This window comes from Coregonus clupeaformis, chromosome 13 (assembly GCF_020615455.1).
Source record: "Coregonus clupeaformis isolate EN_2021a chromosome 13, ASM2061545v1, whole genome shotgun sequence".
Classification (NCBI taxonomy): Eukaryota; Metazoa; Chordata; class Actinopteri; order Salmoniformes; family Salmonidae; genus Coregonus; species Coregonus clupeaformis.
Window position 1 is genome coordinate 13,779,640 of NC_059204.1, and position 15,519 is coordinate 13,795,158.

General features: G+C 49.0%; 1 protein-coding gene across 1 annotated transcript in view; it reads left to right on the top strand.

Annotated features, from left to right (window-relative positions):
* The window catches only part of LOC121579322 (protein turtle homolog B-like), a 222,095-nt gene that overhangs the window by 147,367 nt on the left and 59,209 nt on the right, over positions 1 to 15,519 (top strand). Inside the window, exons 7-8 of the mRNA XM_041893813.2 lie at positions 10,365 to 10,510; positions 15,104 to 15,246. Coding sequence (XP_041749747.1) covers positions 10,365 to 10,510; positions 15,104 to 15,246 — 289 coding nt within the window. The remainder of the gene's footprint in view (positions 1 to 10,364; positions 10,511 to 15,103; positions 15,247 to 15,519) is intronic.

The window sequence follows — 15,519 nt, forward strand, 5'->3', positions numbered from 1 at the left end:
GTGTCCAAACTTTTGACTGGTACTGTATATATATATATATATACTGAACAAAAATATAAACGCAACATGTAGAGCATTGTTCCCATGTTTCATGAGCTGAAATAAAAGACCCCAGAAATCTTCCATACTCACAAAAAGCTCATTTCTCTGAAATGTTGTGTACAAATTTGTTTACATCCCTGTTAGTGAGCATTTCTCCTTTGCCAAGATAATCCATCGACCTGACAGGTTGTGTCATATCAAGAAGCTGATTAAACAGCATGATCATTACACAGCTGCACTTTGTGCTGGGAACAATAAAAGGCCACTGTAAAATGTGCAGTTTTGTCACACAACACAATTGTCACGGATTCTGCCGAGGCTGCTCCCCCTCCTGGTACGAGCAGGCGTCGGCGGTCGCCGTCCCCGGAGTACTAGCTGCCACCGATCTATGTTTCTGTGTGTGATTGCTTTTGTCTGTCTGTCACACCTGTGTCCTATTGTGCATTCATCACCTGTCCTATAAGTTCCGTCTTTTTGCTTGGTAGGATTGTGTGTTGTTGTTCGCCTGTCGTTGTGCTGCGTGTTTTGCTTCTTGTTTGCATTTTTTGTGTTTTACGCATTTTGCGTAAATGCTCGCCTCTTGTTGTTTGAGGTCGTTTGTTTTCCGTTTCCTTTTGGAAATTTTGAGTAAACTCTGTTGGACTGAGCCTCGGTGTCCTGCGCCTGACTTCCACCACACATACACCTCACCGCATGACAGAACAACACACCATCTCCATGGAGTCAGCAGGAACAGCGGCGATACCCAATTCCCTGGAGGACCGGATTAATTACCAGGACGCCATGATCCGGCAACTCGGGGGTCGCCATGGACGAGGTGTCCAACCGTCTGCGCCGGTTGATGAATCGGGAGGTGCCCACGCCTTCTCACACCATCCCAGCACCAACGGCCAGTCCTCCTCTCTCAGCACCGGAACCCAGTGGCATTCGGCTCTCGCTCCCGAGGGCATATGACGGTTCTGCAGCCGGGTGTCAGGGCTTTCTCCTACAGGTAGAACTTTACCTTGCCACCATACACCCGGCGCCCTCGGGATACGAGAGCGTCTCCGCCCTCATCTCCTGTCTCTCCGGGAAGGCGTTGGAGTGGGCCAACGCCGAATGGAGGGGGAATAGACGCCGCCACCATCACCTACGCGGAGTTTTCCCGCCGCTTCAGGACTGTCTTCGATCATCCACCTGAGGGGAAAGCGGCGGGAGAGCGTCTATTCCACCTCCGACAGGGGAAGAGGAGAGCACAGGAGTTCGCACTGGAGTTCCGGACACTAGCAGCGGATGCGGGATGGAAATGAGAGGGCCCTCATTGACCACTATCGGTGTAGCCTACGAGAGGACGTTCGTCGTGAGATGGCCTGCAGGGACACCAACCTGTCGTTCGACCAGCTGGTGGACATCTCCATCAGTCTAGACACCCTGCTGGCTACCCGCGGACGTCCCGAGTGGGGGTCGTCCATTCCATCCTCCAGCACCTCCGAGCCTATTCCTATGGAGCTCGGGGGTGCTGGGCGCCAGAGAGAGGAGGAGGGAGAACCCGAGGAGGGCCAACCCCTGCACCAACTGTGGCCGTGGAGGACACACCACGGCCAGGTGCTGGGGAGGGTCTTCTGAGAGAGGGGACAACAGGTCACGCACTGGGGAGTCATTTCAGGTGAGTAGGCGCCCCACTTACCCAGAGCTCTCTGTTGGTCACATGAGTATTCCTGTGCGTTTTCCACAGGTGGCACCTCATTCCCAGCATAAGGCGCTAGTAGATTCAGGCGCAGCTGGGAACTTTATTGATCGTAAATTTTGTGCTAGGTTAGGAATTCCCCTTCGGCCGGTAGAAGTTCCATTCCCTGTCCATGCATTAGACAGCCGGCCGTTGGGGTCGGGTCTGATCAGGGATGTCACAGCACCGCTGACTATGACTACGCAGGGGGTCATGAGGAGATCATTCAGTTCTATCTGATTGACTCTCCTGCGTACCCAGTGGTGTTGGGGCTTCCTGGTTAAGTACCCACGATCCTACCATAGCGTGGCAACAGAGGGCTCTTATGGAGTGGTCTGCCCAGTGTGTAGGGAGATGTCTAGGTGTTTCCATAGGGGCGACCTCGGTAGAGAGTCCGAACCAAGTGCCCGCACTGCGCATTCCCCCAGTATGAGGATTTAGCACTGGTCTTTAGTAAATCGAGGGCAGCAAGGCTACCTCCTCATAGACAGGGGGACTGTGCGATAAATATCCAGACTGGAGCAGCTCTTCCCAGGAGTCATGTGTATCCCCTGTCTCAAGAGGAGACAGCGGCTATGGAGACATACATAGCCGAGTCCTTGGCACAGGGATACATACGGCCCTCTACTTCCCCAGTCTCCTCGAGTTTCTTCTTTGTGAAGAAGAAGGACGGGGATTGCGCCCGTGTATTGATTATCGTAGTCTCAATCAGATTACAGTTAAATACAGCTACCCACTGCCACTGATTGCGACGATGACGGAATCATTACGCGGAGCGCGATTCTTCACAAAGTTAGATCTCAGGAGCGCGTACAATCTGGTGCGCATTAAGGGGGGATGAATGGAAGACAGCATTTAGTACCACCTCGGGTCATTACGAGTATCTCGTCATGCCATACGGGTTAATGAATGCTCCTTCAGTCTTCCAATCCTTTGTTGACGAGATTTTCCGGGACATGCATGGGCAGGGTGTAGTAGTTTACATCGACGACATCCTGGTGTACTCTTCTACACGAGCCGAGCATGTAGCCCAGGTGCGCCGAGTATTGAGACGACTGTTGGAGCATGACTTGTATGTCAAGGCAGAGAAATGCCTGTTCTTCCAGGAGTCCGTCTCCTTTTTGGGTTATCGGTTGTCCGCGTCTGGCGTGGAAATAGAGGTAGATCGGGTATCGGCTGTGCGTAATTGGCAAACTCCAACCACCGTAAAAGAGGTGCAGCGGTTCTTGGGTTTTGCTAATTACTACCGGAGGTTTATCCGGGGGCTTTGGACAGGTTGCAGTTCCCATTACGTCCCTGCTAAAGGGGGGTCCGGTGCGCTTGCAGTGGTCAGCTGAGGCGGACAGGGCATTTGTCAAGCTGAAGAACCTGTTCGCCTCGGCCCCAGTGCTGGCGCATCCGGATCCCTCTTTGCCTTTCCAAGTAGAGGTGGACGCGTCCGAGACCGGTATTGGGGCAGTCCTGTCACAACGGTCCGGCACGCCACCTAAGCTCCGCCCCTGTGCATTCTACTCTAAGAAGCTCAGCTCGGCGGAGCGCAATTATGACGTTGGGGACAGGGAGCTGTTAGCTGTAGTCCAGGCCCTAAAGGTGTGGAGGCATTGGCTTGAGGGGGCTCAACACCCTTTCCTCATTCTGACTGATCACCGTAACCTGGAGTACATCCGGGCAGCTAGGAGATTGAACCCTCGTCAGGCTAGGTGGAACATGTTCCTGACCCGGTTTGTTTTTAAGATCACATACATCCCTGGGTTCCAGAACGGTAAGGCAGACGCCCTGTCCCGGCAGTATGACACAGAGGAGAGGTCCATTGAGCCTATTTCCATACTGCCGGAGTCTTGTCTGGTGGCTCCGGTAGTATGGGAGGTCGATACGGAAATCGAGCGGGCGCTGCGTACCGACCCTACTCCCCCGAGTGTCCTGTGGGGCGGACGTACGTTCCGCTCGAGGTTCGTGATCGGCTTATTTCTTGGGCTCATACATCACCCTCCTCTGGACATCCTGGTATTGGTCGGACGGTGCACTGCCTTAGCGTAAAATACTGGTGGCCAACGTTAGCCAGGGATGTGAGGGTTTATGTCTCCTCCTGCTCGGTATGTGCCCAGTGTAAGGCACCTAGACATTTGCCCAGAGGTAAGTTACATCCTCTGCCCGTTCCACAACGACCATGGTCCCACCTCTCGGTAGATTTTGTGACCGATCTACCCCCTTCCCAGGGTAATACCACCATTTTGGTCGTTGTGGATCGGTTTTCTAAGGCCTGTCGTCTCCTCCCACTGCCGGGTCTCCCTACTGCCCTACAGACCGCCGAGGCCCTCTTTACCCACGTGTTCCGGCACTATGGGGTCCCCGAGGATATTGTGTCCGACCGAGGTCCCCAGTTCACCTCCAGAGTCTGGGGGGGCTTTCATGGAACGCCTGGGGTCTCGGTTAGCCTTACCTCGGGGTACCACCCAGAGAGCAATGGGCAGGTTGAACGTGTGAACCAGGATGTGGGTAGGTTTTTGAGGTCCTATTGCCGGGACCGGCCGGAGGAGTGGTCGAGGTATATCCCCTGGGCAGAGATGGCCCAGAACTCTCTCCGCCACTCCTCCACCGGATTAACACCTTTCCAGTGTATTTTAGGGTATCAGCCGGTCCTGGCACCGTGGCACGAGAGCCAGACCGAGGCCCCTGCGGTGGACGAGTGGATTCGGCGCTCGGAGGAGACGTGGGACGCTGCCCATGTCCATCTGCAGCGTGCCATCCGTCAACAAAAGGCGAGCGCCGATCGCCACCGCAGTGAGGGGCCGGTGTACGCACCGGGAGATCGAGTCTGGCTCTCGACTCGAAACCTGCCCCTCCGCCTGCCCTGCCGGAAGCTGGGTCGGCGGTTTGTGGGGCCCTTTAAAGTCCTGAGAAGGTTGAACGAGGTGTGTTACAGGTTACAACTGCCTATAGAGTACAAAAATATTAACCCCTCGTTCCATGTGTCTCTTCTCAGGCCGGTGGTAGCTGGTCCACTCCAGGATAATGAGATAGGAGAGACCCCTCCGCCCCCTTTGGACATCGAGGGGGGCCCCGGCGTACAGAGTCCGGACCATCTTGGACTCGAGGCGCCGGATGAGTGGTCTCCAGTATCTCGTGGAGTGGGAGGGGTACGGTCCGGAGGAACGGTGCTGGGTGCCCAGGAGGGACATCCTCGATCCATCCCTCCTGACTGATTTCCACCGTGGGCATCCCACGCGCCCGGGTCCGCGTCCTCCTGGCCGTCCCCGAGGCCGGGGTCGGCGCACGGCTGGAGCCGCGCGTCAAGGGGGGTACTGTCACGGATTCTGCCGAGGCTGCTCCCCCTCCTGGTACGAGCAGGCGTCGGCGGTCGCCGTCCCCCGGAGTACTAGCTGCCACCGATCTATGTTTCTGTGTGTGATTGCTTTTGTCTGTCTGTCACACCTGTGTCCTATTGTGCATTCATCACCTGTCCTATAAGTTCCGTCTTTTTGCTTGGTAGGATTGTGTGTTGTTGTTCGCCTGTCGTTGTGCTGCGTGTTTTGCTTCTTGTTTGCATTTTTTGTGTTTTACGCATTTTGCGTAAATGCTCGCCTCTTGTTGTTTGAGGTCGTTTGTTTTCCGTTTCCTTTTGGAAATTTTGAGTAAACTCTGTTGGACTGAGCCTCGGTGTCCTGCGCCTGACTTCCACCACACATACACCTCACCGCATGACAACAATGCCACAGATGTCTCAGGTTTTGAAGGAGCGTGCAATTGGCATGCTGACTGCAGGAATTTCCACCAGAGCTGTTGCCAGAGAATTGAATGTTCATTTCTCTACGATAAGCCGCCTCCAACGTCATTTTAGAGAATTTGGCAGTACGTCCAGCTGGCCTCATAACCGCAGACCTTGTGTAACCACGCCAGCCCAGGACCTCCACATCCGGCTTCTTCACCTGCGGGATCGTCTGAGACAAGCCACCCGGACAGCTGATGAAACTGTGGGTTTGCACAACCGAAGGATTTCTTTACAAGCTGTCAGAAACCGTCTCAGGGAAGCTCATCTGCTTGCTCGACGTCCTCACCAGGGTCTTGACCTGACTACAGTTCGGCGTCGTAACCTTCGATGGCCACTGGCACGCAGGAGAAGTGTGCTCTTCACGGATGAATCCCGTTTTCAATTGTGCCGGGGCAAATGGCAGACAGCGTGGATGGTGTCGTGTGGGTGAACGGTTTGCTGATGTCAACGTTGTGAACAGAGTGCCCCATTGTGGTGGTGGGATTATGATATGGGCAGGCATAAGCTGCGGACAACAAACACAATTGCATTTTATCGATGGCAATTTGAATGCACAGCGATACCATGACGAGATCCTGAGGCCCATTGTCGTGCCATTCATCCGCTGCTATCACCTCATGTTTCAGCACGATAATGCACAGCCCCATGTCGCAAGGATCTGTACACAATTCCTGGAAGCTGAAAATGTCCCAGTTTTTCCATGGCTTACATACTCACCAGACATGTCACCCATTGAGCATGTTTGGGATGCTCTGGATCGACATGTACGATAGCGTGTTCGAGTTCCCGCCAGTATCCAGCAACTTCACACAGCCATTGAAGAGGAGTGGGACAACATTCCACAGGCCACAATCAACAGCCTGATCAACTCTATGCGAAAGAGATGTGTCGCTCTGCATGAGGAAAATGGTCACACCAGATACTGACTGTTTTTCTGATCCACACCCCTACCTTTTTTCTAAGGTATCTGTGACTGACAGATGCATATCTGTATTCCCAGTCATGTGAAATCCATAGATTAGTGCATAATGAATTGATTTCAATTGACTAATTTCCTTATATGAACTGTAACTCAGTCAAATCTTTAAAATTGTTGCATGTTGTATTGAGTTGCAGCCCCCCCCCCTCACTTTGCCTTCAGAACAGCCTCAATTCGTTGGGGCATGGACTCTACAAGGTGTCGAAAGCATTCCACAGGGATGCTGGTCCATGTTGACTCCAATGCTTCCCATAGCTGTGTCAAGTTGGCTGGATGTCCTTTGGGTGGTGGACCATTCTTGATACACACAGGAAACTGTTGAGCATGGAACAACCCAGCAGCGTTGCAGTTCTTGACACAAACCAGTGTGCCTGGCAACTACTACCATACTCTGTTCACAGGCACTTAAATCTTTTGTCACACATACACAATCAATGTCTCAATTGTCTCAAGGCTTAAAAATCCTCCTTTAACCTGTCTCCTCCCCTTCATCTACACTGATTGAAGTGGATTTAACAAGAAAGAGCAGGTGTTCTTAATGTTTTGTACACTCAGTGTATATATGCAGTGCATTCAGAAAGTATTCAGACCCCTTCCCTTTTTCCACATTTTGTTACGTTACAGCCTTATTCTAAAATTGATATAATAAATAAAAATCTTCATCAATCTACACACAATACCCCATAATGACAAAGCGAAAATAGGTTTTTAGACATTTTTGCAAATTTATTAAAGAACAAAAAACAGAAATACCTTATTTATATAAGTATTCAGAGCCTTTGCTATGAGAATCGAAATTGAGCTCAGGTGCATCCTGTTTCCATTGATCATCCTTGAGATATTTCTACAACTTGATTGGAGTCCACCTGTGGTAAATTCAATTGATTGGACATGATTTGGAAAGGCACATACCTATCTATATAAGGTCCCACAGTGCATGTCAGAGCTCCAAGATAGGAATGTGTCGAGGCACAGATCTGGGGAAGGGTACCACAAAATGTCTGCAGCATTGAAGTTCCCCAAAAACACAGTGGCCTCCATCATTCTTAAATGGAAGAAGTTTGGAACCACCAAGACTCTTCCTAGAGCTGGCCGCCCGGCCAAACTGAGCAATCGAGGGAGAAGGGCCTTGGTCAGGGAGGTGACCAAGAACCCGATGGTCCCTCTAACAGTGCTCCAGAGTTCCTCTGTGGAGATGGGAGAACATTCCAGAAGGACAACCATCTCTGCAGCACTCCACCAATCAGGCATTTATGGTAGAGTTGCCAGACGGAAGCCATTCCTCAGTAAAAGGTACATGACAGCCCGCTTGGATTTTGCCAAAAGGCACCTAAAGAACTCTCAGACCATGAGAAACAAGATTCTCTGGTCTGATGAAACCAAGATTGAACTCTTTGGCCTGAATGCCAAGCGTTATGTCTGGAGGAAACCTGGCACAATCCCTACGGTGAAGCATGGTGGTGGCAGCATCATGCTGTGGGGATGTTTTTCAGTGGCAGAGACTGGGAGACTAGTCAGGATCGAGGGAAAGATGAACGGAGCAAGGTACAAAGAGATCCTTGATGAAAACCTGCTCCAGACCTCAGACTCAGCTTCACCTTCCAACAGGACAACGACCCTAAGCACACAGCCAAGACAACGCAGGAATGGCTTTGGGACAAATCTCTGAATGTCCTTGAGTGGCCCAGCCAGAGCCCGGACTTGAACCCGATCAAACATATCTGGAGAGACCTGAAAATAGCTGTGCAGCGACGCTCCCCATCCAAGCTGACAGAGCTTGAAGGGATCTGCAGAGAAGAATGGGAGAAACTCCCCAAATACAGGTGTGCCAAGCTTGTAGCGTCATACCCAAGTAGACTCTGGGCTGTAATTGCTGCCAAAGCTGCTTCAACAAAGTACTGAGTAAAGGGTCTGAATACTTATGTAAATTTTATATTTCTGTTTTTTTGTTTTAATAAATTAGCAAAAATGTATAAAAACCTGTTTTTGCTTCGTCATTACGGGTTATTCTGTGTAGATTGATGAAAAAAACAACAATTTAATCCATTTTAGAATAAGGCTGTAAAATGTGGAAAAAGTGATGGGTTCTGAATACTTTCCGAATGCACTGTATATAATGGTGTGTATAGACAGTATGGAATTGAAAAGGTGTAGTAGTTGTATAGGATGAGCCATGACTAGAATACAGTATAGACATACAGTGCATTCGGAAAGTTTCAGACCCCTTGACTTTTTCCACATTTTGTTATGTTACAAAAAAGAAGTCAAGGGGTCTGAATACTTTCCGAATGCACTGTATAAAGCGGGTAAAACCGTATGTAAACATTATTAAAGTGACCAGTGTTCAATGACTCTATGTACATAGGGGAAAGCAGTCTCTGCAGGGTAGAGTGCTGGGTGGTAGCCGGCTAGTAACAGGGATTATGGTTCAGAGCAGGGTATTGGGCGAATGCCAGCTAGTGGTGATTGTTTAACAGTCTGATGGCCTGGAGATAGAAGCTGTTTATAAGTCTCTTGGTCCCAGCTTTGATGCACCCACCTGTACTATCTCCTCCTTCTAGATGGTAGCTGGGTGAACAGGCCCTGGCTCGGGTGGCTGAGGTCCTTGATGATCTTCTTGGCCTTCCTGTGACACCGGGTGCTGTAGATGTCCTGGAGGGCAGGCAGTGTGCCCCTGCAGTTGCGGACGGTTTCAATTGCCATACAAGGCTGTGATACAGCTCGTCAGGATGCTCTCAGTGGTGCGTCTGTAGAAGTTTGTGCGGGTCTTAGGGGCCAAGACAAATTTCTTCAGCCTCCTGAGGTTGAAGAGGTGCTGCTGCGCATTCTTCACCACATTTTCTGTGTGAAGGGACCATTTCAGGTCGTCAGTGATGTGCACGCAGAGGAACTTGAAGCTTTTGACCCTCTCTACTGCGGCCCGTCACTGTGGATTGGGGCATGCTTTCTCTGCTGTCTCCTTTAGTCCACGATCAGCGCCTTTGTTTTGTTGATGTTGAGGAAGAGGTTATTTTCCTGGCACCACTCCACCAGGACTCTCACCTCCTCCCTGTAGGTTGTCTCATAATTTTTTGTAATCAGGCCTACCACTGTTGTGTCGTCAGCAATTGATTTGGAGACGTGGGTGGCCACGCAGTCATGTGTGAATAGTGAGTACAGAAGGGGGCTGAGCACTCACCACCTGGGGTTGGCCCGTCAGGAAGTCCAGGACCCAGTTTCACAGAGCGGGGTTCAGACCCAGGGCCCCAAGCTTAGTAATGAGCTTGGAGGGCACTATGGTGTTGAAGGCTGAGCTGTAGTCGATGAACAGCATTCTTACATAGATATTTATCTTGTCCAGGTGGGATAGGGCAGTGTGCAGTGCAATGGCAATTACGTCATCCGTGGATCTGTTGGGGTGGTATGCAAATTGTAGTGGATCTAGGTTGTTGGGTAAGGTGGATGTGATATGGTCGTTAACTAGCATCTCAGAGCACTTCATGATGACAGAAATGAGTGCTACGGGGCAATAGTCATTTAGTTCAGTTACCTTCGCTTTCTTGGGTACAGGAACAATGGTGGACATCTTGAAGCAATTGGGGACAACAGACTGGGATATGGAGAGATTGAGGATGCTCTGAGGACGCAGCTTATTTCAGCACCAATATTCAGCATTATTTTTCAATGTGTCAATGGGACAAATCCTAATTTCCACTTAAGTTGAATTTTAACTTAGTCTCCCATTGACATTAATGCACGATTAAGTAAAAATGTGTCTTGTGGAAGTTAAGACTTGCCCCATTGAGTCCATGATGTGGTTATAGACACTACTTTGATGCTCTTCCCTCCCTCTCTTCCTCCCTCCCTCTCTCTCCGTCACTCCTCTGCAGTGGCCTGAGGGACAGGGTCAGTATTCTGGTGGACGGCTCGCTCATCATTGGTAGTGTGAAGCCAGAGGATGCTGGGAGATTCACCTGCAGCCCCAGCAACAGCCTGGGCCGGCCCCCATCCGCCTCGGCCCAGCTCACAGTGCAATGTGAGTGTCTCACCCTATCCTCTACAGTCAACCCATACCCCCTACCCCTTATTATTATTATTATTTTGGGGTGCTTATATTTGTCCTGTTACACACAAGTGTAATGGAAATGTTTTTCTTGCATATCCCAACTCCCCCTGAGACACCCGCAGGGAGTGGGGTCACGGCCAGGGTCACCATTGTACAGCTGCCCTGGAGCAATTAGGGTTAAGTGCTTTGCTCAAGGGCACAGTGACAGATTTTTCACCTTGTCGGCTACGGTATTCGAACCAGCGAACTTTCGGTTATGGCACAACGCTCTAACCTCGAGGCTACCTGCCACCCTGCACTTGTCAAGATATGGGTCGTGTTCATCAGAGCACACAGAGCTAGCGGGTGTACACTACAACAAGATCCATCCTACTCTAAGAAACATAACTAATTCTACTCATCAGCCGCACTTAGGACATTGATTGACTAATCCTAGATCTGTGCCTATAAGAGCAACTTGAACCTGCAGCTGTGCTATAGAGCATTCCCACTGCAACTGTGTACACTCAGTCCTGCTGATGCTGTTCTCTACTTAATGAGTTTTATACTACCTAACCACCCTAATGAGCCACAAGCCAAAGACCAGTTTCCATAATACTGTATGTACATTTAATGGACGATAAAGCTTTTTGAATACAGGAAATATGGCATGATATCTGGCCATGGTATGCACCAGGGATCATCAACTAGATTCAGCCGCAGGCTTATTTTTTCTTGAGCGGATGGTCAGTGGGCCGGAACATAATTACAAATAATTTCTAGACTGCAAATTGACCACAAGAAGCCCAAACAGATATAATATTTGACTAAAACATAATAATTTCAAACCTTGGTTTCATTTGTATACGATCACATATATATCTCTATTATGCGTGGGAATACTTTGGAACAGATTTCCAAAATAAAAATCACTTGGAGCTGATTTGCTGTTGTTTTTACAGTCTTTTATGTCAAACAATGTATTTATTTTTATTAAATCATGCCGCCAGTTGGGGAACCCTGGTGTAGACTAAGTTAGATAGAACCCCTCTCTCTCTATCCACTGCATAATTGGAGGTTACACTGTTCTGTGGTCTCCGAGCCAATTCCAGACCCCCCCACCCCATATGCCAGGTGGGCATATTAGCCCCAACCGTGATCCCATCCAACCACTACACACACTGTGTCTCTAAACCTCAACACACACACACACCATTCCCAGGAGCCCTGCGGGTTAGAATTGAAACAGTGACCTTGAAGTCACTCTTCTTCAGTCATTTGAGTCACTTTCACTTTCACCAATGGTCTCCTCGTATTAAATGCTCGCTTTCTTTCTTTTTCAGTCACACAGGCTTTGTGTTTGATCAGAATTAATCAATATTACACGCAACCCGCCTTTCACTTGTGAGTCGTGACATTCAAAAACTCAGCCCTGTCATTCCCCCGAGGTAAATCAGATGTATTGTAATCTAAATGAATGGAGGCGAGGATGAGTGTTGAGCACCGATAATACCCATCCATCACAGAGATGTGGCCCCGCGTCGGCGGGTAGTGACTCGTCTGGGTAGCCAAGGCAACAGACATTTTGCATTCATCCTCGGCTCTAAATTAGATTTTTTTCCCTCAGGGCCCAAGCAGGGGAAAGCAGCACCAGTCATGAGGGAGGGAGGGAGCATTACATCATCGCTTTCAGAGACTAGATACTTTTTTGACACAGGCTGCAGAGATAGAGGGAGCTTTTTTCTCTCAAGTAGTGACCACTACTTTTCCCAAAGCAAGTCACTGCTAGAGCCAGGATGCAGAGAGAGAGAGATTGATAGCTATCTAGCGCTGTTCTATTTTTAGACTTTGGATGATATTCTTGTCTGCTCGCCTGCCACTGAGGTCTTTGTTGAGAGTTGGGGCTGAGTAGTAGTGGTATAGTGTGATAACTACTGTATCTCCAGGGTTTTTAGGGTGGTAGGATGTAGATAGACACTGCAGTATACTGCACAGGCAATGCCTGAACTACCAGGGGATGCTTTCTATCTCCATCTCTCAATCTCTCTCTTTCTCTCTCTCTGTCAATTGTTTTTATTCAACATTTATTTAACTAGGCTAGTCAATTAAGAACACATTCTTATTTACAATGACAGCCTACCAAGAGGCAAAAGGCCTCCTGCGGTGACGGGGGCTTGGAATATAATATAGATATATATAGATAGATAGATATATTCTCTCCATCTCTCTTTCTGTTTATTCTTCTCCTCTCATCATCTCCTACCTCTCTGAATCCACATTGTCTACCTAATCTTTCTCTCTCTCTCTTTCCATCGCTCCTTTTCTCTCTCTTCTCCCTCCCTGTCTTCCTTTCTTTTCTTCCCCCTCTCTTAGCTGTATCCCCCCATCTCTGTGCCCTCTCTTTGGGGGGATGGTTGGGCTGCATGCTGCCATGCTTCTATACCTGCCCCAGGAGAGCAGTGCCATGGAGGCAGCCACACACACTCACACACACATATACAAACACACACACTCTAATGCTCACACACTCACACACGTCACAACACACACCACATACACACACAAACACACACACAGACCAAATTTGGCCACCGTGACCGGCTGTTTCGGTGCTGCGTGCGTGTGTGACAGGACCTGCGAAAGAGAGAAGGAGGAGGGGGAGAGGTGACATCATCCTCTGTGGAAACTCTCTCCTCTGCAGTGACGTCAGCTCCAGACGCTCGGCGGGCCAGGCAGGGAAGCATGCAGACAGGTAGCGTGGGCGATAGCGGCCACACTAGACCACTGATGGCACTGCAGCACTACGACAAGATTACAGGCTGTGAGAGAGAGAGAGAGAGAGAGAGAGAGAGAGAGAGAGAGAGAGAGAGAGAGAGAGAGAGAGAGAGAGAGAGAGAGAGAGAGAGAGAGAGAGAGAGAGAGAGAGAGAGAGAGAGAGAGAGAGAGAGAGAGAGAGAGAGAGAGAGAGAGAGAGAGAGAGAGAGAGAGAGAGAGAGAGGAAAGTAATTACATGTGTGGATATGTGCATGTTAGAGAAAGTGAGAGTGTGTTTATGCGAGCTGTATCGAGACTGGCACTACCCCCCTCATCTTTCCTATAAATAGACTGTGGCACCTGGCCAAGCATTATGTTTTTTTTCGAAACCACTCCTTTCCGAGCTGCACCGGCCGTCGGACGGATATCCATTAGCTCTTTGTGGAGCGTGGCTTTGTGGCCATATTTACAGGGCTTTGAGCAGATGACAATGTCTGAATCTGCCATTAGACCATGGATATTATCCACATCAGAACCGACACAATCTGAGACCTGTCCGGTAAAAGGTTAGATAACACTGAGGGAAAGAATGCAGACGAGTTTGTTGGTTTGTGGGTTGTCACTAGTTACCACAGCCACAAAGTCATAAACCCCACCCATTTTGACAATGTATCTTCTTAAATGTGTATTTTAAACCTAACCCTAACCTTAACCACACTGCTAACCTTATGCCTAACCTTAAATAATGTTTACGATCAAGCAATTTTGACTTTGTTGCTGTGCTATCTAGTGTAAACCTAGTTTGTGCCGTTGTGGTGTAATATAAGGGGGTGTAGTGGCGAATCTGTCACCCCCGCCACATAGTGACACTAAACGAGATCACATTGGTACACTGTTACTCACAGAATACACTATATAGGGCTTTTCACACTACTGAGCTGAACTGTGCCAAGCCAAACCAAGTTGGACTGAGCTGACTTGCTTACACAGCCACCAAAGTGTAAAAATATGAACTATTCATATAAAATATTCAAGTCAGCACAGTTTGCTTCGGGTTGGCACGATAGTGTGAAAAGGGTATATGGTTCTTTGAAATGGCCCACTTTGACGTAATTTCGCTAAGCAGCCCTACTGTTCTCCTGCTTCAGGGGTTGTTCAAAATTAAAAGCTGGTGCATTGACTTTCAGTTCCAACTCCTCTTTCCTGTCGTCTCTCCTTGTTGCCAGATAAAGTTAAATTAGCCGTGACTCCAGACAGACTGCCTCAGCCATGGAAGCCTCTGTCTGAATACTGAAGAGGACATCCTTCTCTATAATAATTTTAATCCACACGTTGATACCATTCTACATATTTGGCTGTCTCAGATTCCCCTTCCTTGTGAAATGAATTGACATACTAAAAACGTATTTCCCTGTTCACTAGTCAGTGTTTACTCATCCACTCTAAACACACACACAAATGAACAGCTACTGCTCTCAGACCAGCTGCTACAAAAGCACACAGTTTAACATGTTACGACAACCCTGTGCTCATTAAACCTGTTATTTCCCCTGGCTCTTGCTGCAGTACTGGTCCCATAATCACTATCAATGTTACTCCACTATAAAGATAATGTTGTAGTATGATATTTATGTTGAGGCCTGGATGGTCTAGCTAGCGGTCAGTGCCGCTGCCTACACCATTGTATGTTTGCCTGTGTCGGCGTGGGTTCAAATCCAGCCCACTGCCTTTGTGACAAACTCTCTACCTTTCCCACCATCTCTCCTATGTCCAATAAAAACATTAATAAAAAATAATATAAATTAACTGTATTTTTCTTTCTCGCCCCAGACCCTGCTCGTGTCAAAGACATGCCACCTGCTATCTATGTGGCCATCGGCCTGCCAGGCTTCATCCGCTGCTCGGTGGACGCCAACCCGCCCGCCACGCTGGTCAAGTGGACCAAAGATGGCAACCCTCTCCGGATAGAGAAGGTGAGTCGAGGGTCGTATTCATTAGAGCACACCGGAGCAAAACGTTTTGCAATGGGTAAAAAAAAAAGTCCCTCCCTGTTTCATTCCCTTTGCTTGCGTTTGGTTCCTAATGAATGTGACCCAGAACGTTCAGAGAGAAATGTATCGTGTAGAACCGGTATGATTATCTGTTAGGTAGGAATAGGGGATGGTGTCAGCTCCATTCGTTCTATTTCTATCTGCAATGTACAGAACGTTTGACATCACTGAATACATAATCGCTCGTGGACAGAT